Source organism: Phyllopteryx taeniolatus, chromosome 2 (assembly GCF_024500385.1).
Source record: "Phyllopteryx taeniolatus isolate TA_2022b chromosome 2, UOR_Ptae_1.2, whole genome shotgun sequence".
Lineage (NCBI taxonomy): Eukaryota > Metazoa > Chordata > Actinopteri > Syngnathiformes > Syngnathidae > Phyllopteryx > Phyllopteryx taeniolatus.
The window spans coordinates 36,428,747-36,456,699 of NC_084503.1; the positions used below are offsets into that span (position 1 = coordinate 36,428,747).

Genomic DNA, 27,953 nt, shown 5'->3' on the forward strand with positions numbered 1-27,953 from the left:
CCTCGGGTGCTGGCTCACACCTTGTTGGTGTTTAAGACAGATTTCCACTAATATTACTGAATTGTGGAGGCAGTCGCAGCTCCCTCATATCGGGGAGGTGTCGTCTGCTCACAGATCACTGTCTGGATGAGGGAGCACAGCAGCATCCCGCCTCATTACCGTAGCTCCACACTAACCGAGAGAGTGACATACTACTCTCTGTGATTAAGATGTAAATTTCCTCTAATTGGAATGTAAATTCATACATTTATATGAAGACGTCAGCTGTCAGTTTGCAATATTGTGTCCTTTTCTCTGCGTCTCCCCTGGTCCCCAGGCAGGGGACGAGGTGCCTGTAATCTGTATCATACTCCCAGCAGCCCCGTCATGGGATTTGCCGTTTGTTTAATGCCAGGCCCATTGTCCTTCATCCAGCCCATCATTGTAATTCTCCCCATTCATGTTTTTGTGTTTTGTCGACGTCCGATTTGCTCTCGCTACCTGTGTTTGTTTACCCATGCATGGCTGAGCCACCAGGGCTTTGGAGAAGGGGCGAGGACGGGGGGGTGGGGCACTTTAAGACGGGGCCCGGGTCATTGGGTGGCCGTATTTTGTGTGTGCATCGATTACTTCTGCTGAATGTTCCTGAATGCAAATAAGTCTGCCACTTTGAGAGGAAGCACATGTATCTGAAGTAATTAATTTTACCCTTGAATGCCAGCTGTGGTGTTGGTGTGATGTGCTCCAAATGGAGCTTTCTCACCAAAAAAGTGTTAATTTAGGCATTTGGCAGATGAAATAAGTGTGTTTGCCAATATGTATTGTGTCCACAGAAAGCCGATGTCTTTTTGTAATTCAAAGCCTGTGTCATCTTGTCGATTTGTGACCATGCTAAGATACACTGTAAGTCACACAATACCGACATAATATAAAGCATGTCTGTTTACCAGTGATGGATGAAACTAAATTCCAATAGCTTCATGTTAATAATTTCCCAATATTATTGTTATTATTATAACTAAGGGATTGAATGTAATGTTGTTTAACCCTTTGTAGAGCACACATTGAAATACTTTGAAATCAAAAACAAGTTTTACCTTTCATATTATGTTTGATCGAACATTTTTCTTGATTGTCATTACCATTGGTAGGTGCATTATAGTGTGGCGACTAATTTGACTTTTTGAAGTTTAGACCACCAAATACGGTTCCCTTGGCCATTGGGTAATGGCTTCAATTTATATACCGTAGTTCATTATGAAATGAGAAAGAGGCTTCATAGAAAATTCTAAGGCAGACTGTACACTGTGCCTTGAGATACAAATTTGGTGTTTTCCGTGACCATGCTTGTATCTAAAACACACTGTACTTTGTACAAACTTAGTAAAATCATAATAAAATAAGATGTATAGAATTGAACAGTTTGTGCATAATGATTAATTCCTTGCCGCTCCTTCTGGTGTGTGTGCCTTGGCCACCGGGGACAGTAGTATACAGTCATGCAGACACAAACAAAGAAGAGTTTCATAATTACTGCGACTCAGTAAACTGCAGTAATGTTAGTAATTTTTCACAGATGATAAAGACTGTACGTATGCCTGTGAGCATTTTTATATTGTCTGTCTATGTGTTGCTGCAACATTTGTTCAAATGTCCACCACATAGATACTATTGGTTAGCCCGTCTATGGCTTTTCCGCTTATGTATTAGCATTACGCTGGCAGACGTTACTGCAAGATAATGTGGTCGGTTTAAATACATTGAGGTCACTGCCACCATACCATGCCATTAGATCCCAAATTTGGCACAATTTTACAACAAAAGAAAACTGTGGCACCACCGTAATTTGAGGAAAACCTACATCTGCAATAAACATGATTTTATTTTTTCAAATTAACATATGGTCATGAGCTTTAATAGGTGTTTGTGAATCAGTTAACTAATTTGTTGTGTAACCCCCGAAATGACTTGTCACATCTTGCTCAGTGAACATGATGACTCCAAACAAAAGCAGCAAGTTTTTCCTGTTGTGGTTTGTTGTGTGAATTGCGCATATCATCGAGCGTCTGTGGGTGTCTACCATATAATATGCATATTTGCTCTGCATTCCACTCAAGCAAAGGTGCTATGTGGCGCCTTTCAGATCACGCAGACCTTTCATTACAAGACTCTTAGGGCTTAATTGTTTTTTATTGTCACAATTCCTTGAGAACTTCCACAATTGTTCACACACTGCCTAGTTGTGATAATGTGTGCGTCTGGGTGTGCGTGCGTTCCACTGTGACAAGGAGCACTTGTTTGAGTCCACCTGCAGGAATCACTTGTTGAGTCTGTTGTATAATTCCTGGGGGTTAAAAAAACATTGGTCCCACGTTCCATACAGACCTGAATTCTCATGTTGTATCAGTCCAGCTGAAACATTAACACCAGGAATTCCATCAATGCTCCCATAGCATGTCAATACTGCTCCACCCACCTGTGGCACCACATTTTCCTGTCATGCCCTCGCTCAATTAGCAAGAGGTCACAATAAACCTTTCACTTCCATCTCTCACCTTGTGTTGATTGAACCAACGACGTGGAAACCTGGCACGTTCCTAGACGTCTTTTTGGAGTGTGAGGAATCTGCCCCTGGTCAGGTGAATCAGCCGGCGTTGGCCTCGTGGGTTTTGCTGTGACAGCCTATCCGGAATGCAGGCACTCCCATGCACCGAGCATCTACACCTGTCAGCTGACTGCTCAGGTGGCTGAGGAGGAAGTGAATCACGCTCACTCTCTTGCCTTAATGATATATTTATAATAATTTATAATAATACATATATATATATATATATATATTATATATAATAAAATATGCACACAAACCAACTTACAGTGATTCGTGGGGACATAACGTGACTGCCAACTGGTTGCCTCTGTACAGTAACTGGGGAGTTCAAATTCTTACATAGTGGGGGAGAAGCGACTCATCACAGACGCTCAAGTGTGTCATTGGGTGATGTTTTAGCCACTCCCAAAAAAAATACAAAATGTTGTACTTCCACAATTTAATTCTGTCTTTGCACGTTTTCAGCAATTATCTTCAAACGTATAATGATATTGAGAACTCTGTTATTTATTAACTTGAATGACGTGACGCATCTCACAGGGGAATAAGTAGCAAAAAATGTTTGACAAGCCAAAGAAAAAACATGTCACACTCCCAAAATTAGCTCTGACTTTCACTGAAGTGACGTCGCTCACTGTATGTGATGTCAGATTTTAAAGTACTGTACTACTTTTGAGGCATGATCTCCTGAAAACCGTGGTCAGTTTTCTAATTTACCTTGACTATGGAGAATCCACTTTAGTAGCCTTTTTTTTTTTAAAAAAAAGATGGGGTGTTATTTCTTTACATTTTGATGACAATCTATTCATTGATGAAGTCATCATTTTAATCTTTGAAGAATTACAGTGGTGCCTTGATTTATGAGTTTAATTTGGTCCATGACCACTCGTAGCTCAAAACACGCAAATCATCTTTCCCCATTGAAATGAATGGAATAGGCATTGATCCATTCCAGTCCTTGTGGTCCCTCTGGTGTGTGCGCCTTGGCCACCAGGGGGCAGTGTAATACAGACACACACGAAGAAGAGATATATGCCGTGAGTATTGTTACATTGTCTGCCTACATGTGTTGTTTCACCGTTTGTGGTCATACACCCTTTGTTTAAAGGGTTTTCACACTGCGACTATCGATGCTATATGTTAGCTTGTCTCAGGCGTTTTGCTTTATGATTTAGCATGAAGCTAGACCCCTAAAGCAAAGTTGTGTGGTTGTTTTAATCCAAAACTCCTGATTTGTTTTATTTTTAGTTTGACAGTCAACTCCAACTGGTAGTGGCGATAAACAAATTCAGGCCTCTTGGTAAAGAAATGTTAACGACCTGCTAAACTTCTTCTTATTGTGCAGTGAGTTTGGTGCCACCATCTACCGCTCGCATTTCAAATTGTTGCTTCCAAGTCAAAACAAAAACATCAGACCTTGAAAAACTTGTAAGTTGCTTCACTCGAAATATCCAAATTGAATCAAATTTGCTACGTATACGCAATGTCTGAAGATTAAATGTGCAAAGAAGATTCATCCTGGTCTGATCTAGATTTCACATTTTGAAAAGATTTCAATTCAAAATGAAACATCTCCCAAACTGGCGAAGGAAGTTCCCGTGGCTCTCTCGTTCCAATTTCTCATCACCACTCCTTAAAAAAAAAAAAAAAAAAAAAAAAAAAAAACGTTGGTAGGTCACGGCACAGGCTCATCGTGAATTGCAGGAAGAAAAGTGGGGCAGTGAGCTAGAGACAGTCAGAGAAAGAGAGAGAGCATTTTGTCCCCCAGGTATGACCGAGTCAGTCATGCATAAGGATCCCACATGGGGGGAGGGAAGAGGAGGGCGTTGAAGAAACTCTTGGCTTTCCCTCTTCCGCGAAAACACATCTGTCTTCTTTCCCCGCCACACACACCTTTTGTGCATCCTTTCCGCACCTTCATACTTTGGTAACAGAGCTGCTGAACACCACATTTAAATTGTTTGGGCTTCTTATTTCGTGCACATCTGTCTTGCAATTTTACACCACGCTTTGAGGGCTTGAGCTCTTTTACAGCAGCCGTACTTGTGGTGCCGTTACACCAACCAGTGTTTCTTCCCTGCAAATCTGTGTTAGCCCAGTGTCCTTATTTTATTTTTGCGCCAGTCGTGTCATGGCTGCATACATTAAAACAATTCAACTCCGCCGCCTCTCTGGCCACAACAATCATTTGCGGATGTGTCGGGTGAAATTTAGCAACAAATTATCATTTTCTGAATCACTTCACTCTGCTTGCTTTGTGCTTCTTTCATTCTTCTCTTCCTCCGTCGTGTTTTTGAGCGCCTCAAAAGGACTGAGCCCCCCGCATGTTCTTCTTTTTGCCTCTTTTATCTTTCATTTTTTGTCCATCATTATCCAGCAGCACTTTTCTGTGCGTGCAAATGCTTTCTGAACGGCTTCCTTTCTTCCTTTTCAGGGCGGATGTCATTGTTGCCGCCTGTGGGCTGGGTGTATTTATTTAGGGGTAATTGGTGTGTGGATGAGTGAGGTAATGAGGTGCATCCACACTTGGCTGCTCCCCTCCTTAGCTTAGCTGGGCTCCAGCTTGTACTGCACCGTCTCCTCGGCACATGCCAGAGTGACTCTTTCATACCCAGGTAGACAAACACAATCGCTTGCGGTATACCTCAATCAAGATCCTGTGTGTGTATGCCGTCAGTTGTTTGCTTGTGTTTGTGTAAGAGTTTTGGTGGTGGTGTTTTTTTTTTTTTTTTTGTTTGTTTTTTTTGGGGGGGGGGGATGGTTTGCCAATGCATCTATATGAGGCTGAGTGTGTGTTCAATGGAGCTCAAGAGGACCTTTGGCTCTCCTAGCTCACTGGCAACCTCCAAAAGTGGCCCGGATATCCTGCAGAGTTACCTAATGATTTTACTTACACCTCCCGTATCTGTCTGGCCCGTGTGTCTGCAGCCTTTACATGCCATTTGCTGCCTCATATCCTGTAAAATTCAATTGCACAGCACCAACTGTAGCCAGAGAAGGGGGATCTCTCTCTCTCTCTCTCTCTCTCTCTCTCTCTCTCTCTCTCTCTCTCTCTCTCTCTCTCTCTCTCTCTCTCTCTCTCTCTCTCTCTCACTCTCACTCTCTCTCTACCCTCTCTTTCTCTGTCTACATTTGTAAATACAAACAGCTCTACCACCGCATCATCTCCAAGAAACTAGGAATTTGTGTTTGTACTTAAAGGTGTTTGTGAGCTAATGTTACGCATCAGTTGTTGTGTTATCAGGGTAATTGCTGCCGACCTTCCAGTCTTTGATGGACACACAATTACTGTATGGGATGCATAAGTGGACTCATTTTAGCCAAGGATTTTGAGTTGCTAATGGTGCATTATTCAGCTTTTGGTCTGTCCCCAAAAGTGCCAGGCCAAATCAAACACGCCGCTCCAGGGTAATTGAGGCCCACTCCGCACCCCCTGTGGTGAGCACGGCAGAACTGTAATCCCCTGACTACTCTGACTTGGCCCCAATCTGGCGGGCTGCCCATTTCCCAGCAAAACGGCAAACTCGGGCAGACTGAAGAAGCGGATGACCACGTTTGGAACTCTTTCTAGTTTAGTCATTCAATCGCTTTACTCTCCCTTACCTTCTATTCTATTTGTTCTATGATATAATTGGGTAATGAATAACAAGTTTATATTTTTCGGTACGGAAGAGAGGTGTACCGAGTTCCTACACGGAACATATTGAGTAAGCGACAGTAAGTGTAGCTGCTTCGTTCCTTAGCCAATACAATGCTGCCGTAGCCTCTAGCTAGTGGACATACTGGCTAGCGATATGCTTTTTACAGAAGGTCAAACTTGTTAACTCATTTCAAACGACATCACCCGAACGTGAATATCAGTACAACATGATTTAAAAACTAGTGCGGCGCAAACGCAACTTTAAACAGCTATTTAAAGATTGAACCAAAGCAATAATAAATGCCATTAGTATTTTTAAAGCATAATAATTCCGACTGTTCGAACTGATTGATTGATTGGTTGACTTATTGAATATTTTGAACATGCAGTACAACAAAACTGACAAAATAAAAAATTACAGTATCCATTTAATCCAATACCAAAACACAGCGTACTGCCTCTGCAAAAAGGAGTAGGAAGAAGTAACAATTGCACTCTCCTTAAAAGAAAATATTTAAGTTATATATTATTTCATATTTATTTTATTTATTGAAGAATTTACTGTGAGCAATTGTTTTTCATTTTAAATATCATTAAAGCTGTTCCTATTTACACAAAAGGTCAGCAGTTTTCCATTTTGTTCCATTACTGTGCTGAATGTTACTTTGTAGTGAACTAATAGCGCTAAACTAAAATAGCCAAGTATGAATTTTTCCATTCCTCCTTAACGTAAACTGTATTTTAAAAGTGTATTTTATTGTTTGAACTTTTACACATTAATAGTGGTTCACTAATTTTAAGCAATTAAAAACACTGCATGTCCCATTGATGAATTTACGGGACAGTTTGACTCTATAATAGCTTTGTTCTTTTATTTCGTGTTTTTCTTTTTCTTTTTCAAAATCAGAACAAATCGACCAGTCTCTGGTTTTGTATTTCAATTATGTAAATGAGCAGATATTCCTTTTCAAGATTGGATTTCTTGAATCAATTAAATAATTCTGTGCTACCAAAATACAAATAATTTTTGAGCAGAGGTGTCACCTCTTATTGGGGTTATTTTCCAGAGAGGGTATTTAGCACTGTCTCTCTTCATTTTTAACTTTAGCTTGTATGCTCCCCAGGCTCACTTTGTAATGGATTTAATAATGCGTAACAATTAACACTCATTCAGCGCTCTAGGTTAGCGGCTGGCTGGTGCGTTTCGGGCTAAATAAAAATAATAATTATATAAGCACCTAACAAGAATCCTCCTCATCACCCCCGGTGCATCGACAACCTTGGGGTGGTGGAGAAAATGGAAGGTGGTGAATTTTTTGACAGGGCGGCCGAGGGGATGTCTCATTCCCTCTGACACCCCGAACACCCTAAAGGTAGCTTGGCCAACAGTCTACCCAGGAAGCACCTCACCTAGCTGTGGCTAAAATTACACAACCACCTGCCCACAGGGACAGTGTACTGGAGATGAGAGCAGAGGTGGTGGTGTGGTGAGAAGAGCCAGGAAAGAGGAGCAAAGAGCAAAAGACTAAATATTTGTCAGAGTATTGCTGTAAAATTTTGGATGGTAGTAAATAGTAATGGCCGGTAGTTAGTTGTAAACTGGGCCCTGGAAGTCAGACAATTTGGAATATGAGCAAACGTTTAAGGAAAAATACTCTAATGTCCTGTGTCACACGAGATGTCAACATAACCTCAGAAGATCTCTCTAGACCTCAGTTGTCTTTGGCTTTTTGTGGCTTTTTTGAGATTGGTTAGGGTTATTCCAAAGGAAGTTGATGCTTCCAGGAAATCAGAAGAGCAGAAGAATATATAATGGAACCTCAGTTTTCACGATTATTCTGTTCCAAAGCCAAAATCATAAAAAAAACTAAAGTAATATTTCCCTTAAGAAATAATGTAAATCCTTTTAATCCATTCCATGCACCCAAAAATATTAACAAAAATATATTTTGTAGACAAAATAGTTTATAATACAGAAAGCAATGTGAAACAAATGTAAATGACTAATGAAATGCATGAATGAACTTTATAATCAACATCCCTTTTGCCTTTATTGAAGACTTGATGGCGTATGAAAGAAAGATGGCAAGGAGGGGAGAGGAAGGAGGAAGGGAAATCCGCCAGTTTTGCCAGTTCTTTCTTGAATTAAATGTTTTTCTTGTCTTCTTTATCATAGGGCCAAGGAACTTTCTTTGACCCCATAGTGGCCTGCTGAACAGTCGCACTCAATTAACTAAGCACAGTAATACTTCAAATGAAAAAGCGGGGTGACGCTTAACGAGAAAACACCCAAAAAGTTTTTGAAAGTTACGCATGCAAATGGGTTGCTTTGTGTGGGCGCGCAAATCCAGAAAATGAGTGGCCGAGTCACATAGGCAGGCAGATAAATTTGGTACCGACCACTTCCAACTGCACACAGACTGTAAGAGGACTGGAAAAACATTCCGGCGATCAAATCGTTTAAAATCAAAATATAAGAAAACTAGGGCATTCGAAAACTGAGGTTCCATTGTACTTGGAAGACTCCTTAAATATACATATAGCCACTAGTTATTAACATTAAGGTAGAATCTTTTGGGGCTTTTTATTTTTATTTTTTTTTTTTTAACTATTAACAGTGTCAAACTTTGCATATGATTTCTTCCTCAATCATGGGGAGCTCAATGTGAACCCAAAGGGGGTGTTGAAGTTAACACAGGAATACCAATAGCAACCTAGTAGCACCTCCAATAAATCTTTTGTGAGTTCTATTTTCTTTTTTTTTTCTTTTCTTTTCTTTTTTGGCACTTTAGTGGATGAGTCATTCAAATATTTTACAACGTAAAGTTTTGTCCCTGTTGTAATTTGGCATGTTCCTTGATGTTAATGTAAATCTGTATCAGAGAGAAGACAGTGACTGGGTCAAATTCAGGTTTTCCAGAGTGCTTTAAAAGTTCAGTGGATTAGGGGAACAAAGCATTGCAGCCCCAGGCGAGTCCAGCCTAGGTCCGCAGAGAGCATATCCGCAACAAGAACGTGGTGGCTGTTGTTCACAAAGGGACAGTTAGTGGATGGAAATGCATGCTTTATTATTGCCACTTTAAGCCCATTTTCAACATAAATATGGGCGAGAAATCTCATGAATTAGTCCTCCTATTTTTGCTTTTAAATGTTTCCTTTCTACGTCTCTGTGAAGTTAAAATAAATCGGTCCTCCATATTTAACACCCCACAGAGACACGTGTTGTTAACAGCCCTGTCGAATATGAATGATACAAAATATAAATGAGACTTCAAAATCATAAAAAAAAACAAAAGTCAAGCCATTGTCCGCTGAATGCCTGAAACCACACCCAACTGAAAAATAGATGCTTCTTCGTCTAGCATCTTCCTTATACCTACACATCCCTACATGTTTAACCCATGAAAAACACAACACTTCCAGTGACTGAAATATATCCCACCGGGTCGTCCCGGGGCTTTGCGCACTGCAAAGTGAGACACTAGCCACCAGTAGCACTTGCGCTAACAAGCTTTCGGGGCTATCCCGGCAGGTGGATGAGTAGCGGACTCATCCGCGGCTTCATCTCCTCTTTTGGGAATTTAAACAACACCAGCTCAGAAGATTCATTTTTGCATGGCAAACTAGCTAGCAGCAAGACGTAGTGGTAGAAGTGGGTATCCTAATAATATCAAAGTACCTTGGAATTGCGCTGGATAACCACTGATGCAAACAAAGGCGCTCTAGTTCTTATATAGTGGGGGGGGGGGAGGTGGGACTCATGCTCGAGTACGTCACTGGGCACCGTTTTAGCCAGGCCCAAAAAAATCAAGGAAAAGTGAAATAGTGAAAAATTCATGGTTCTCAGTCTTTGCACTTTTTCAGCAATTATCTTCAGGCATGTATAATGTGTTTTAAAATACATGTCTGAATTCACTTTAGGGTCTTCAAGTATGCCAACATCACAGTCTTCCATCGAAAGTCTCACCATTATCGTGTCAAACCAATCGTTACCACATAACCTTGGCAAAGGAATGAGGCATTGCGTTAATTTCAGATGGACGTGTCTATTTATATTGTCAGAACATCTATGTAAATTTGCATCTCACCCATTTTTTTCTCCTTTGAGAAGAAATCTCAAGACAGACTCCAATAGACTGATAACAATTCGAGCTGCTTCCCTGTGGCAGAGTTCAGGCTGTTTGCCTGTCGCCTGATGTGCAGTGAATGGCCTTAGAGGCTCTAGGCTGGTCTATGTGTGGCCCGGCTGGTCCAAGTCAGCAGTAATGACTGGCTTTGGCCAGCATGCCTGTTAATGTGAATGGGGTTACTCTGGGCAACACCTTTTCAGCTGGGTCCTATGAAGTCCCCAGTATGGTGGTCTTTGTCCACACAAGGGCTGTCCTCTCAGCAAAAAGGGCTCCTTTTTTTGAGAGCACTATCAACTGGTGATGGATTATACCAACCCCCCTTTATTCATTGGGACAGACTTAACAGACATGGATGCACGCAAACATACAGACACACACACGCTCACACATGCGGGCTCTCACAAAGACACCAAAGGTATTACAAGCACATCCACACTTTATCTTACACAGTTGTGTCTTGGAGAGATTAAACTGACCAACAACTTGGGTGAAAGTGAATGAAATTTCTGTCACACACGAAATAGGGTTGGGAACGATAAACCGATGCGACTGGATAGCCGTTCGTCAAGGCGAGTATCGATACAAGTCTGCCAGGAATCCTTAGATACATCGGTTGTAGGGGTGTGGACTGGCTATTGCGAGGCTAGGAATCGGTTGCCTGAGGCTTTACGGTTTTCATCTTGTAAAATAAGCGAGAGGTCTCGCGCTGTGCTCCACAGGTATCGTTATGTTTACAACCAAACACAGCAGTGGTGGATACTAGCGACACTACTAGTTTAACGACATTTCTCCGTAGCGTCACTATTTCAACATCAAATAGCTTTTCAGTAGTTAAGCTACTTTCGTGGTCACAGCAAAGTAGCATTCCGCCAGGAGTTGCAAATATTGAATGCAACGTCATGTTACGTACCTTATCTCAAGTCCGCCATCGACATCGGGGCCGGCGGTGAAATATGTGCCACAGATTGTAAGCATGCAGACAATATGGGAAAGGTAGGTACATCTCAGCAATTCTCATGGGCTTTATACCTCAGCAAACTAATGCTTCGTCTCGAGTCCTCGAAGTCCACTTATACTGTGCGTTCCAGTGTTGGTACTGTGCGACCCTAAAAAAGAAAATTCCAGGAGGTCAAACAGCCAGGTATGTCCCGAAGCTGACGCAGCAATCGGCAGTTGTACTAGGCTAGTCATCATGACTTAAAAGTTCAAAAAAAGTCAGTCAGCACTCAGCAAGCAGAAAAAAACCCACAAAAAAAAGTGGCGGTATATATATATATATATTCATTCATTCATCTTCCGTTCCGCTTATCCTCACTTGGGTCGTGGGCGTGCTGGAGCCTATCCCAGCAATCTTCGGGCAAGAGGCGGGGTACACCCTGAACTGGTCGCCAGCTAATCGCAGGGCACATAGAAGCAAACGACCATTCACGCACACATTCATACCTACGGGCAATTTAGAGTCTTCATCAATATATATACCGTATTTTTCGGACTATAAGTCGCAGTTTTTTTCATATTTTGGCCGGGGTGCGACTTGAACTCCGGAGCGATTTATATGTGAAATTATTAACACATTATTATATAATTTCACGTTATTTTTCTCACTGACAACCGCAAGAGGGCGCTCTAGGCCTGTGTATCTGTACCTGCAACTGACAACGACTCTGACGAAAGCGACGCAGATGAGGAAGCGGCGCATCGTCTGCCTCCGGAGTTGGCGGAGTTGTTTAGAAGTGACAATGAGGATGAAGATTTCATTGGATTTAGTGATTTGGAGTGACACTGATGGTTTGGTAAACTTGTTAGCATGTTCTTTATGCTATACTTATCTGAATAACTGTTAATATGTTACGTTAACGTACCAGGCACGTTCTCAGTTCGTTGTTTGTGCGTCATGTAACGTTACCTGAATGTGTTACGTTAGCATACCGTACACCTATTCAGCCTGTTGTTCTCTATTCTATTTTTATTTTAAATTGCCTTTCAAGATTAAATGTCTGTTCTTGGTGTTGGATTTTATCAATTAAATTTCAACCCAAAAATGCGACTTATACTCCAATGCGACATATATGTTTTTTCCTTCTTTATTATGCATTTTTTAGCTGGTGCGACTTTTACTCCGGAGCGACTTATAGTCCAGAAAATACGGTGTGAATATATATATATATATATATATATATATATATATATATATATACACACACACACAGTACAGGTATGTACGTACTCTTTGTTATATTGCAGCCATTTGTTAGTCATTTAAGTTCTTTTTTTTTTCCTCTTTAATGTAGACAGAGCACCCCATAATGACAGAAAAAAAATGTAATTGTTTAAATTTTTGCTGATTTATTAAAAAAGAAAAACTGAAATATCACACAGCCATAAGTATTCAGACCCTTTGCTGTGACACTCATATATTTAACTCGGGTGCTGTCCATTTCTTCTGATCATCCTTAAAATGGTTCGACACCTTCATTGGAGTCCAGCTGTGTTTGATTATACTGATTGGACTTGATGAGGAAAGCCACACACCTGTTTATATAAGACCTTACAAGTCACAGTGCATGTCAGAGCAAATGAGAATCATGAGGTCAAAGGAACTGCCTGAAGAGCTCAGGGACAGAATTGTGTCAAGGCACCGATCTGGGCAAGGTTACAAAAAAAATTGCTGCTGCACTTAAGGTTCCTAAGAGCACAGTGGCCTCCATAATCCTGAAATGGAAGACGTTTGGGACGATCCGAACCCTTCCTAGAGCTGGTCGTCTGGCCGAACTGAGCAATTGGGGGAGAAGAGCCTTGGTGAGAGAGGTAAAGAAGAACCCAAAGAACACTGTGGCTGAACTCCAGAGGTGCAGTCGGAAGATGGGAGAAAGTTCTAGTAAGTCAACTATCACTGCAGCCCTCCACCACTCGGGGCTTTATGGCAGAGTAGCTCGACGGAAGCCTCTCCTCAGTGCAAGACACATGAATGCCCGTATGGAGTGGGCTAAAAAACACCTGAAGGACTCCAAGATGGTGAGAAATAAGATTCGCTGGGCTGATGAGACCAAGATAGAAATTGTTGGCCTTAATTCTAAGTGGCATGTTTGGAGAAAACCAGGCACTGCTCATCTCCTCTCCAATACAGTCCCAACAGTGAAGCATGGTGGTGGCAGCATCATGCTGTGTGTGTGTGTTTTTCAGCTGGAGGGACAGGGAGACTGGTTGCAATCGAAGAAAAGTTGAATGCGGCCAAGTACAGGAATATCCTGGATGAAAACTTTCTCCAGAGTGCTCAGAACCTCAGACTGGGCTGAAGGTTCACCTTCAAAAATGACAATGACCCCATAAGCACACAGCTAAAATACTGAAGGAGTGGCTTCAGAACAACTCCGTAACTGTTTTTGAATGGCCCAGACAGAGCCCTGACTTAAACCCAATTGAGAATCTCTGGAAAGACCTGAAAATGGCTGCCCACCAACGTTCACCATCCAACCTGACAGAACTGGAGCTGTGTGATATTTCAGTTTTTCTTTCTTTATAAAACTGCAAAAACTTCAACAATTCTGTTTTTTTTCTGTCAATATGGGGTGCTGTGTGTACATTAATGTAGAAAAATGAACTTAAATTATTTGTAGCAAATGGCTGCAATATAAAAAAGAGTGAAAATTTTAAGGGGGTCTGAATACTTTCCGTACCCACTGTAAACCCAATTGAACATCCCTTGAAAGACCTGAAAATGTCTGTCCACCAATGTTCACCATTCAACCTGACAGAACTGGAGCGGATCTCCAAGCAGGAATGGCAGAGGATCCCCAAATCCAGGTGTGAAAAACTTGTTGCATCATTCCCAAAAAGACTCATGGCTGTATTAGCTCAAAAGCGTGCTTCTACTAAATACTGAGCAAAGGATCTGCATACTTATGGCTGTGTGATATTTCAATTTTTCTTTTTGAATACATATGCAAAAATTTCAACAATTCCGTTTTTTCTGTCAATATGGGGTGCTGTGTGTACATTAATGAGGGAAAAAAATGAAGTTAAATGATTTTAGCAAATGGCTGCAATATAAAAAAAAAAAGAGTGAAAATTTTAAGGGGGTCTGAATACTTTCCGTACCCACTGTGTGTGTGTGTATATATATATATATATATATATATGTATTTTTTTTTATTATTTTTTTAACAGTACCATAAAGCAACAATGGTCAGACATAGGTGTTCTTTCAAAATAGGGTTTGGCAAATGTCTTTTTATATTTTGCAAATGTCTTTTTTATTGGTTTAAGTCCAGGTTCTTTATAGTAGCATCTACATGTGCAAATGTGGCGGCACTTTAACCGACTGGTTAGAGCGTCTGCCTCACACTTCTGAGAACCGGGGTTCAAATCCCGGCCCCGCCTCTGTAGAGTTTGCATGTTCACCCCGTGCCTGCGTGGCTTTTCTCCGGGCACGCCGGTTTCCTCCCACATCCCATAAACATGGAAGGTAGGTTAATTGAGGACTCTAAATTGCCCGTAGGTGTGACAGTGAATGTGAATGGTTGTTTGTTTATATGTGCCCTGCGATTCGCTGGCATCCAGTTCAGGGTGTACCCCGCCTCCTGCCCGAAGATAGCTGGGATAGGCTCCAGCACTCCCGCGACCCTTGTGTGGATAAGCAGCTCAGAAAATAGTTGGATGGATGTGCAAATGCTAACTATCGCATTTTTTTCTGCACCGAATTGAATCGAGAATCGTATCACAACCATACTGAATCGTATCAAGTCCCCCTGTAAAGATATAGTTTTTGCATCGAATCGCTACCTGTGTAGCTAGACATGTATCGAATTGGCCTCATGCCAGAGATTCCCTACCCTAACATGAAACAGTAAATTTATTGGTCATGATTTTTTTTTTTTTTAAATGTAGTGATCAATCCTGACACAAAGAAAACGCTGTATACCACATCACTTCATGTGTCTCTTCCAGAGACAACAAAAGAACCAAACTGCTGTTTTTTTTCTGCGGTTTTTACTTTACAATGCATTAAACTGTGATTATCATTATGACTGACACCGGAAATTCTCATTCTCATACCTGCTCAGTGCTGACTTTTTTGCTGGCACAACTGTTCTGCAGGAGTGATTACGTCTTCACGCTTCCCAAAAGGGTCAGTCACTTGCACAGGCTGACACAGTAACCTCTAGATGACCTTTATCAAATGGTATCATCCATCCATCCATCCATTTTCTATCATCGGGCAGGAGGCGGGGTACACCCTGAACTGGTTGCCAGCCAATCGCAGGGCACATAGAAACAAACAACCATTCACACTCACATTCACACCTACGGGCAATTTAGAGTGGTCAATTAACCTACCCTGCATGTTTTTGGGATGTGGGAGGAAACCGGAGTGCCCGGAGAAAACCCACGCAGGCACAGGGAGAACATGCAAACTCCACACAGGCGAGGCCGGGGATTGAACCCCGGACCTCAGAACTGTGAGGCAGACGCTCTAACCAGTCGCCTACCGTGCCGCCCAAATGGTATAACTGAAAACTAAATTGTGAACTCCATCACAGCGGAGAAGTGAGCAATGGCCTTTTATTTTCATAAGACAAAGTTAAACCAGGCTGTGGTAAGCTTTTGTTGGACACTTTTATGACAGTTGCGCAGCAGAGGGGTGGATTTTGTGTGTGCCTGTTTTTGTAAAATATATGTGTGCACTTGTTTACTCAGTGCAACACAGAAGTGAGCATCAATATTACATGACTAGAGGTCCATGGTCATGCTCTGGCTTTTATTTTTTGGAGACTAAAAGAAATTTGGAGGCTAGTTGTACAAGGATCTGCTAACCTGGCATTCTATTTTAAATAAATATAACTATTTTTAACTTGTTTGCATTTTATAAGATATTATTTGGAATATTGCGCTTGTTTTTTTTTTTGTTTTTTTTTTAATGCAGATCAGCTGAAAGCACTGTCTTTTGGCTATTTGTTGTGGGTTTTTTTAGCCTGAAAATTGAAGCATTTGAAAACGTCCAAATCGAAATACAGTAGGTATGGAAAATATTCAGACCCCCTTAAGTTTTTCACTTGTTATATTGCAGCCATTTGCTAAAATCATTCAAGTTCATTTTTTTCCTCATTAATGCACACACAGCACCCCATATTGACAGAAAAGAAACTGAATTGTTGAAATCTTTGCAGATTTATAAAAAAAAAAAATGAAATATTACACAGACATGCTGTGACACTCATATATTTAACTCGGGCGCTGTCCATTTCTTCTGATCATCCTTGAGATGGTTCTACACCTTCATTGTAGTCCAGCTGTGTTTGATTATACTGATTGGACTTGATTAGGAAAGCCACACCCCTGTCGATATAAGACCTTCCAGCTCACAGTGCATGTCAGAGCAAATGAGAATCATGAGGTCAAAGGAACTGCCTTGAAGAGCTCGGAGACAAAATTGTGGCAAGGCACAGATCTGGCCATGGTTACAAAAAAAATTATGCTGCACTTAAGGGTCCTAAGAGCACAGTGGCCTCCATAATCCTTAAATGGAAGACATTTGGGACGACCAGAACCCTTCCTAGAGCTGGCCGTCCAGCCAAACTGAGCAATCGGTGGGGAAAGAGCCTTGGCGACAGAGGTAAAGAAGAACCCAAAGAACACTGTGGCTGAGCTCCGGAGATGCAGTCGGGAGATTGGAGAAAGTTCTAGAAAGTCAACCATCACTGGAGCCCTCCACCGGTCGGGGCTTTATGGCACAGTGGTCCCACGGAAGCCTCTTCTCAGTGCAAGACGCATGAAGATTGCTAAAAAAAAAATGTTTTTTAAATACACCTGAAGGACTCCAAGATGGTGAGAAATAAGATTATCTGGTCTGATGAGACCAAGATATAACTTTTTGGCCTTAATTCTAAGTGGCATGTGTGGAGAAAACCAGGCACTGCTCATCACCTGTCCAATACAGTCCCGACAGTGAAGCATGGTGGTGGCAGCATCATGCTGTGGGGGTGTTTTTCAGCTGCAGGGACAGGACGACTGGTTGCAATCGAAAGAAATATGAATGCGGCCAAGTACAGGGAGATCCTGGACGAAACCTCCAGAGTCTCAGGACCTCAGACTGGGTCGAAGGTTCACCTTCCAACATGACAATGACCCTAAGCACACAGCTAAAATAACGAAGGAGTGGCTTCAGAACAACGCCGTGACGGCAACTACTTTTCATGTGTGGCCCGCGGTCGGCCTTTGGTTTTGTTGACGCATTGCCATGTTGCAAATGTAACAGCCGATCAAAAATGCATATGAGCTTTCATCAAAGTGCCACCGAGCCATACCAATTCAGTATTAACAGTATTTATATATTGTGTTTTACAATAATACTGAACTATGTTTAGAATTCCATATGGACCTTTGGGTAGAAAGCAAAGCACGCAGAGTCTCTGTCACTGAAATGAGTGGGTGCAGTCAATGATTGATAATAGCCAACAGCCTTTCAAAATATCCACATTTTCCTTTTTTTTTAATCTTTTTCTTTTCTTTTTGTCCTGTTCGGCTGTTAGGTCAAGCAGAATGGAAAAGCTGTATCCCTTTCAAGCCGGAACAGTTTTACTGTGTCACAGTGGAGTTTTTAAGCTTCCGCTGTGGTATTATGATTGAGGTTTATTGAAAATCAGACTTGATCAGTCGAAAATAACAAAGTTTCTAGAAGGGAGAGAGAAACAAAGACAAAAGAAAAAGCACTAATTGTAAACAGGATGAGAGAAGAAATCATTACATATCTACAACAATGAAACATTAAATATGAGTGTTGCATGGGGCTGTAGTGCTACACCCTGTGAGGGAAGGACAGGACAAGATAGAACAGGAGAAGAAGCATGCAGGACAAGGGTCGTGAACCTGACTGTACAACTGAAGTGTGGTGGCATTAATTATGTGAATTATAAAAGTCTACAGGACGAGAGTATAAGTGAGGGGATACACAAGCGATTTGCATATTCATGACTTATTTGTCGCAGTAAGTGCGTGACCCCACATCCAATGAAAGAGACCAAGGGGTGTGTGTCTGCGGATATATGCAAGTGAATTGATACCATTTTACATGCACACAGACTGACAGAAGTGTCCTGTAATTGCTGTGGTTGCACCGCGGTGGCTGAGGATCCCACCCAATCAATCGAGGGGCGGGATCAGCCCCAGGGGTCCACCCGAGAGCAGCCCGGCGGACGGGACACGTCCCACAGGGCAGTCCACCGGCCCCACCGAGGCACCCCGACAACTGGCCCCCCGTTGGGGGCCAGAGGGACCTAATGTCGTTCTTGCAAATTTGTCTTTTCAGATTTGACAACTTGATTTGACAACAAATTATTTAACAAAGATTGTAGTTTGGCATTGTCGGCCTGACAACATATTCTGAATAGTTCAATGTTAGTATTACACTGTAGACTCTACGTAGGTTATGACACATCATTGATGTATTCCTTGCTGTTGCTACCTGCTGCTTTTACAGAGTCAGAGGAACACAATTTGAAACAAAAGCATAATATTATGTTTAATCGTCGATCAAATGTGACAAAATAAATTCCTTTTTAGTCCAAATCCTGCTTAAAGATTTGCCAAAAAATGTCGTCCCAACACCGAAGACACAACATTAAATGCTATCTTTTGGACGGAGCGGGATTGTTACAGCAGAACATCTGTATTGCACTAAAAAAAACCTGCTCCTACCACGTCAGTGATGCTTTAACCTGAGGACGTTCATAGTTTGAGGGGTGAAATGTGTGTTCGAGGGCGCAAGAGGTCCCCCAGATAGTGCTGTCATAACCCATGCAGCCGCTCTCTTTGCTATGGGCCTATGTGTAGTGAAGGCAGCACTTAGACATGTTTGTACTCTTCGCCCTCTATCCCGCTCCCTTTCTCCCTCGGCACCATGTCGCCCCAGGGGTGGACCAGCACTCCCTGGCTGTGCCCAAGTCCATAACACCAACTAAACCCCCCTCTTGCAACCCATCACTGCTCGGGTCAATGTGCCCTCACCCCCTGCTGCCGTCAACCTACAACGCCCACAGTCCATACCGACACAGGCCTGCAAAGAGAAACAAAACAGATCTGAAAAGAGACCAAATGGCCCCATGCAGAGCTCCCTGTCAAAGGCCTTGACAGGCCCAAGGAGAGGCCCCCAGAGGACCTCAGTGGAAGATGATGACGACAGAGATAACAAGTCAAGTTGTTGTGTTACAGCGCACTTACACTTTGGCCCCTTGTTTGTCCGTTTGCTCATTCACAAGCGCTGCAGAGCTAACTGATTACCATGCATGTCATGTTTACTCACATGGCACATGCTATCAAATGCTGTTTTAGATCAGTCTGTGGACCGTGAAGGGTAAGTGGTGGGCCAGCTACCTACACGAAAGAACAGAAATAAGCATTCCATTCAAGAAATAAACATAAAATATTGTCAGCCAATCAATTTCCTGTTTGAACATGCTCACTTAAAATGAAAATCAGTCATGTATTAGTCGCTTCACATTCTTTCAGTGTTTGGGAAGATAATTACTCTCAAAATGCTTACTCATCCTTCTGTCAGAGAGATTAGCCAAGAAGCAGATGATGTTTCTTGCCCGTGTGGCATCTGTCTTGACTGTTTTTATGAATGTCTCCTGGATTATCCTGGATCAACCAGCAGGTGATAAAATGAGCAGGTCTGTGTTAACCAAGAAACCATTACTTAATTCATTCATGACACCCCCAAGACGATTTGTACGATTGCAAGGTACAACATTCCAGTCTTGGAATCAGAAGAGAATCAAAGAGAAAGAAAGATAGCCAATTTCTAAGTGTGAGAATTAGGTAACTATTTCGTTATGCAGGATGATAGAACCATCTGAAATGACGAACACACTCGATCAACAGGTTATTCCTTATGCAAAGCCAGGGATTGTGTTCCACTCTTTGTTATAGCGAAAGAAGAGGAAGGTAGAGCTCCTTGTCAGCCTTTGTTTGCTGCAGGTGGGCTAGAATTACCCAAGTGATAGGATTTATACTGGAGCTCTTTCTGCATTTTTCTGTCTAGGGAGCGGAAGTCTTCTGTGGAACGGCCAGTGTAAATGGGATGATGCTGTGCTTGTCAAATTGAAAAGCACATCGCCTCATTATGTAGGGTTTTGCTGGGTTAAAGTTAACACTTGTTCCAATAGATCCACCAAATGATTTTCCCACACAATGGGATGTAATTTTATCGCTGTGAGGGATTATGGCACTAGGAGGTGATTTAGTCAGCAGATGGAACAGCAACTCTGGGAAAAATTCACCAGTGTCAACTATGAAATGTTCTACGACCATTTTCTACTTATTTTGACTCTCTTTTATAGAAGGAGTTTGATGGTCAGCCTTTTGCCTGATGGGGTAGTTATTTCCTTTAACTTTTAGACTTCATCCTCGAGATACAATGTTGAATTTCAAGCATTTCATTGACTTAATATCAGTGAAATATCCTGGCCTAATTATTCAAGCGCGTATGTACTGAGCAAATGATGACTGCAATGCTTGCACTAAGTAGGTATTTATTGTAAATATCATGTCACTTCCATGAGCATGATCCAGCACAGGGTAATCTGATTTGAACGGCCAGACCAGTCGTCATGTGTTCCCTGCGAGGTGTTGGGTTTCCCATCGTTTTAAGATGTACAGTGACGTGGGCCATTTGAAAGTCTGGCTAAAACACTATGGAATAAATGAGTCGTTAAAAATTAGCACCTAATACTCTGGCCATTAGCAAGCCCTTTCCACAGGTGGAATGCCTTTGATGCCACTGTTTTGTGTAGCTGGTTCCTTGTTAAGCTCCTGCTTAAAAATGTCTCTTTAAGTCGCCGAACATGATGTGTATGCACACTTACATAGTAAGGCGATGATTATAATATAAGCGAGGGAAAAACATCAACTATGATTTATTCCTATTCTGAACAATTAAACAAAGATTTAATCTCTACAAACATCCGCCGGAATGTACAGGGGCTCGGAACCACAAGCAGCATGTAACGCCATATTCTCTTAAGAAGCGGGTCTTTGGGGTGATCGGTAAGCCGAATGGAATTGCCCATTGTGGGGTGATATAAGTAACCCTCTTAGGGAAAGCCAGTCTGTGGGCTGGCCCCGAGGGCTCATTTCAAGTGCTTAGCGCTCATTTGGAGCTTTGTCACCTCTCCACCTGTCCCCAGCGCGCCCTCCCAGCCCCTCTGGCCGTGGAACAGAGCTGAGCCGCAGACCTTAACCACTGTGACACACACACAGTCGTACTAACATGGTAGCTCACATCCATATCGCCATCCCCCCTTCTCCGCCGCAGCCAATGGTCTATTTTCCCGCCGTCCACTCTTATCCAGCAACCCCCCTTCTGTCTCTCCCTCTCTCTCTGGTGTTTCTTCCCCTCTTTCTCCAACCTCGTGAAGGTTGCCAGGCAGCCGGGAAAGACTTCTCTCACACATACACCCCACGATGGCTCTGAGGGTTTTCCGGATGTCCTTGTTTACACCATGGAGTTTGCAGGTTGTTGGGAAGCAGACTTCCAGCCTCCCATACTATGTGTGTCTTAAGTCCTCTACTAGCCTTATTAATTCAGTGTCAAAGCAGATGTCCAAACTTGGCCTACAGAGCTGTAGAATTAACCTTACTGAAACCTCACTGAAGAGAAAGTAAACTATTCCATTTATGTTAGCCTGCATGCATTGTACTTGTTGTATAGGTAACAACTAGGCTACTAACTAGCTTTCCGCTGAATGTGTGGAGCCGATTGATTGGTTTTGTCTGCTCCTCCCTCCAACTTTGATGTTACCATCGATTGTTCTCATGTGCCCCTGAACTCCGAGGTTAGAGAAGCTGAGCTGAACTTCTGGATTGCTTTGACCTTCGCTCTGCACATGCTCAGTGTATCCACACAGCCCAGAGCCAAACAGACACGGCCAAGCCAGGGCTGTGTGTGCATGACAGCCAAACAACGGTGTGATCTCTTTTTTTTTTTTTTTTTTAACTCACCCTCTGAGGATGATGTATATATGTGATTGATTTTCCTCCATCCCCTGCTCAGTAGTGTGTTTCCGCTGCAGTGCACTAAGCAGGACTGAGTCCAGGCTTGATCAATGCATTGTTTTTCTTTTTCAATTACACTTGACTGAGCTAATGACACGAAAGGTTACACAGGTGAGGTTTGGCAGAGGTGGAAGCGGAGCGTCTGGAGGCCCCCTCAAGTCCGTTACGGGAGTTTGCACGGATGTTTCTGTGCAGAGAAAGAGCGGCTCTCAGTGTGAGCTGAAAGATTCGAACCATTCGTCATCTTTTCACCTTGCTAAATCTTCTTCACTTCAGTACCCAAAAATATTTCGAGACATCCATTTTAAATTCCCTGTGTGAGTGTTGTTAATAACGGCCAAATTTGAATGATTTAAAAAAAATCTGCAAGTAAATAAAATGAGGCTTAAAAATTGTGCAAAGATTTCAGCAATTATCTGAAAACATGTATAATGTATTTAGAAACACATCTCTTAATTCCCTTTGCAAGGTCTTAAAAGGTTTTAATGCATAATGCAAAATAACCAATTTGTATCGTACAACTATTTTGTCCTTGGTTTATGACTGTCCATTATTTCGAGGTTACAAACGATGCGCAATCAGCTTGTTTGTGCAGCGGCAAACCAACATCTTGTCACAAGAAGATGCGATCGGTTACCGCCGTACTTACTGTTTAGGATTGTTTTATATTCATGGGCTACAAATACTTACTGTAATTATGCATTCGCCACTGCTTTAGCGTAGGTTTGTAAAAGGCCACGGCAAGTTCTGACTTGCATACAAATTTGGGTTATGACGCCACCGAAGGATTGGAACTCTGTCGTAAAATGAGGACCCCTCAAAGTTGCAACGGACTTTAGCTTGACACAATGTTGTCCATTGATTGGTCAACTGAGAATTGAGACTTCCATGCAACAATGGAATGAAAATATGATTCAAAGCCATTTGTTTAGAGATGGATGGATGGATATTTTCTTTCTTACACCGCTATAATGTCACACTATATCCAGAATTTCACTTAAGTATCCATCTAACCTAACCCAACCTACATATTTACATAGCAGACGCCGCTATCACCGTCCGACCTACACACACCATTCAAAACCAGAAATCTCCCATCCTTCCCATGTAACCTTACCTAACCAACATTAAATTATAGGTCCTTCACAGTGTCTCTGTATTCACCTGCCCGGGATAATCTGCTGTGCTGCATTAAGACTGCTCCTCTTGTTTCAGCTCACAAAGGGCTTGAGTTCATAGAAAGGAGACCTCTTGAGTTTGACGACTCAATGATCTGTTGGCCACAGTAGCAGGAGGGAAATGTCCACCGTATCAAACCTGGACATCAGCAATGTGTGAACATTTTCTGCGGTTTAGACCCTCTAGATCCCTGCAAAAACAGCACAAGAAGGAAGTGGTCTACCCTCGAGGGGGTGAAGAGCATTGCGTAGTTCCAAATTATCTCTTAGTAATGACGCCGTTAAAGTCCGTACCAAAACACCTACTCATTAGGAAAGAGATAAGTATCTGTGGGAGTGGAAGGGATCTCCTCAAGCTACATGTCTGGAGGGGTTGAGGATACAGTGGGCAGAGAAGCCTTACAGGAATGAGCTGGGGGGGGCGAGGTGCAGCCTTTGACCAGGAGGTTTCAGATGTCTTGGCTGAGTCTTTCAGGGGCAAATTACAGGCTTTAGCGCCTCTTGTACACAAAATGCCTTCATTCTGATACCTCCAGAGGTGCTCAAGCAGCACGCTGACCGACATTGTCTTGAGTACACTCGACTCTGGAAACACTTCACTTCTTTGCCCACTTTCAGAGCCTCTTTAAGACTTTGTTCATTGGAGTGCCATCGGCAGCTTTTCTGGCGGATCCTGAAGGGACCGGCGTAGCCCCGCTTAAGCTTTATGGCAGTTAGCATGTTGGTCTTAGGGGGCTTTGCACGAGTGGCCCTCATTAACCTCTTAGCGTCTTTGTGCTTTGAGTTGGCACAGGGCTGCTCCACAGATAAGCTTTTCTGTGAAACAAGTAACTCAGCTAAAAGACTCGGGCAGTCATTTGTGTTACAGACACAATCAGCTCACATGGACTTTTCATCTACATTACAGTTTTCAGTCGGTATGTTTACACGACAAAAGCCTTTGCGTTCAGGAAATGTTTCACATGCCGTTAACAACACTGTTATAGCAATCCACGTTCACACAGACCTGCAAAATTAAATAAAGTTGAGAAGGAAGTGTACGCACAGGCCTTATCTGAAATATGCAGCGGTAGCTTTGGCGCTGCAGCAATCTTTAAGTTTTGAAAGCACACACATATGCACTTGGGTCTGCTTTTCTTTTGGGTTGTGACTTGTCTCAATGCTGGATGCGCATTTGTATGTGCTCCATTTTCACAGACTATTCATAGTTAACACAAAAACAATAAATGGTGATCAAAATGAACTTGGAGATAGCAACAGGGATAATTATCGATACACTGAAATTTTGCTGATTGCATGGAAACCTTTGTTGATTCATCGTGTCTTGAAGCAGTTAAGGCCAAATGAAGTGCACTATTTGGCTGCAACAGGCAGAAGCGCTGTACATTCCGTCTCAATTAGTTTGCGGTCTAAAAAAAGCAGCATGTCAACTAGGGGAAATTGAGCTTCGGGATTAATGAAGTATCAACATGTATTCCTGTATCTCTATACAGTAGCTGTCTATCTTCGCTCAGGCAGAATTTCTCATCTAGTCAATACGACACTGGCATGGAAACAGGAGTTATGAACATTCAATGACTATTAAAAAAAATAATCATCAATGAAATTCATTGATGATTATTTTTCCACATTGTCAATCACAGAAGTCTAGTCAGTGTTGTCTCTACTTTGGTACCGTTTCAAAAACGTTTTCATTTTCAACCTCCATAACGCAGCAATCCAATGTTTTCGCTTGAAAATGGTCCTAAATGGTCTTGTATAAATTATCCGATGTATGTGTATTGTCGTGGTTCTTTCAGGGGTCTGCAAATTATTTGCAATAAATGATGTCGTATCATTTTGAAAAGTGCATGCTTACGTATGTCGGACAGCGTACCAATTAACCAAACAATAAAAATGACTCCTCCCTACGTTGGCTTTGAGCCAATTAAATGCTCTGCTATAACTGTGATGTATCATCACATAAAGTTGAAACCAGAAGTTTACATACAATATATAAAAAGTCACATGCCCTTTTTTTTTCCCCTTTGTCTGACATGAAATCAGACTAAACCTTTCATGTTTTAGGTTATTTAGATTACAAAAGATTAATTTGATTTATATTTGATAAATGCCAGAATAATGAGAGGCCCATTCCTCCTGACAGAACTGCTGTAAATGAGCCAAGTCTGTAGGCCACCTTGCTCGCACCTTCCTTTTCAGGCCTGCCCATAAATTTTCAATAGGAATGAGATCAGGGCCACTCCAAAACATTGACTTTGTTCTCCTGAAGCCACTTTGTAACCAGTTAGGCAGGATGTTTCGGGTCATTGTCCAATTGGAAGAGCCTTTTGCGCCCAAGCTTTAACTTCCTGGCTAATGTCTTCAGATGTTGCTTCAGTATTTCCACATAAGCTGCTACCCCCGTATTTCACAGTTGGGATGGCCTTCTCAGGCTTGCGAGCTTCCCCCTCTTTTCTCCAAATGTAGCGATGTCTGTTTTGTCCTTTGTAGTAATGGCTTCTTCTAGGCAGATTGATGTTTCAACCCATGGTGGTACAGTACTCGCTTTCCTGTTGATAATGACGCACTTCTACCAGCGTCGGACAGCATCAGGTTTTTTTGCTTTTGCGTTTGAGTTGATGTCCACATTTTGGATCAAAGCACGTTCATTCCGGGGACACAGAACCCGTTTCCTTCTGGAATGGTATCATAGCTGGACATTCCTATGGTGTTTATACTTGCGAATAATTTATGCATTAATGCACCTTCAGGCTTCTGGAAATTGCACCCAAGGATAAACCAGACTTCTGCAAGTCCATAATTCTCTTCCTACAATCTTGGCTGATTTATTTTGACTTTCCTAAGATGTTACATAAGGAACCAGTATTCAGAAGCTTCCAAAGACGTGACATTGTCATCTGGGTTTTCCCAAATTGTTTAAAGGTATTACTAAAGGTCTTTCTGCATGTAAACGGCTGACTTTAAAGAAAGTCATGAAAACTTGTCTAACCAATCCTTATTTTTCTGCCAGTTAGCAATAGAAATAATTTTGGTAATCCTAATTAACCTATAAAAGAAAAGTTTAGTCTGATTTTATGTCAGAAAGTAGAAAAAAAAAAAAGTGTCTCTTTATATTTTGTATGTAAACATCGGGTTTCAACTCTAAATCTGGAAAATCTACATGCGCCCAACATTTATAGCTTGTATTTAATTGAATTAAGTTTAATATGGTCAAATGCATTTTTATTAAATAACTCATTCATATTCAGGTTGAAACATAAAAAAAAAAAAAATCTAATGGCATTTATGGGTACACATGGTAGTCAATTGCCGTTAGGATTATAAGGGGGTCCTTGGAAAAATCCTCTCTCCCTGTAAGGGGTCCCTGGACCCAAAAAGTTCAAAAACCCCTGCTATACACAATGCAGTGCGGCTCCTCTCTCTCTCTCTCACACACACACACACACACACACACACACACACAGATTCCCTGAGACGTAACAGACCTAAAGCTCTGTGAAGCATTTAGCAACACGCTAGCAGGTTTACTCCACGCTGGCAGCTCTGTGCAGAGTGCTGAAGCATCTAATGCAATTTCAACGCAACACGGCTCTGTGAATAAACATCACTGAGGGGTACATCTACTGTACATTGATCCACTTTTTTTGCCAGCTGATCTAATAATCTCCCCCCACCCCCACCCTTGTTTTCTTTTTTTTCCCCTCCTCTCATTTGTGTAGCGACTACATTTGCCTCCAGACTTGTCTGAGACGGTGAGTCGTGTGAGCAGGGCGGAACTGGCAGGTGCGGCCACGGTGGCTTCAGCCTGTGGCTCTGGCAACAAGCACCTGGATTTCTAGAGCTGGAGCAGCTACCGGGCAAGCCACACCTGGAATGCCTCCTGCCACATCGACCTGCTTGTTCTCCCGCCCACAAAATGCCAGGCCGCGCTATACGGCTGCTGCCAAGCCGTTCGGGATGTGCCAATTGTCCCAGCCGGCCAAGGATGCGGCACAGTTAACTCCATTTGATGGGCACGCTTCATTTCATATTTTCGTAGTTGTGTGTGTTTATTGACAATAAAAGCCAACATCAGGTATTGTGGTTTATTCTTCATAGACAGACGTTTCTCATTGACTTACAAGTTTTTTGAGTTACAAGCCAACGCTTGTAATTTTGTAATTTGAAAAAAATTAACTAACCCCCATAGAAAATAATGCAAATAGAAATCTTTCCAGAGTCCGACTATCTCTATCATAAAACCTTTATTAATTGTATAGGCAATTATTACGCATTTTGAAGTTCTTAATCGAAAATTGAAAACAAAGCCTTGGTAATATGAAGACGTAAAATCGGTAAAACACTTAACAGTGATGAAAGCCGAA

The 27,953-nt window shown here is 42.1% G+C and overlaps 1 protein-coding gene across 1 annotated transcript in view; it reads left to right on the forward strand.

The window, feature by feature from the left end:
* Positions 1-27,665, forward strand: part of elp4 (elongator acetyltransferase complex subunit 4) — an 82,729-nt gene extending 55,064 nt beyond the window's left edge. The window contains exon 10 of the mRNA XM_061765998.1: positions 27,309-27,665. Coding sequence (XP_061621982.1) covers positions 27,309-27,428 — 120 coding nt within the window. The 3' untranslated portion in view covers positions 27,429-27,665. The remainder of the gene's footprint in view (positions 1-27,308) is intronic.
* Positions 27,666-27,953: the final 288 nt, after the last annotated feature.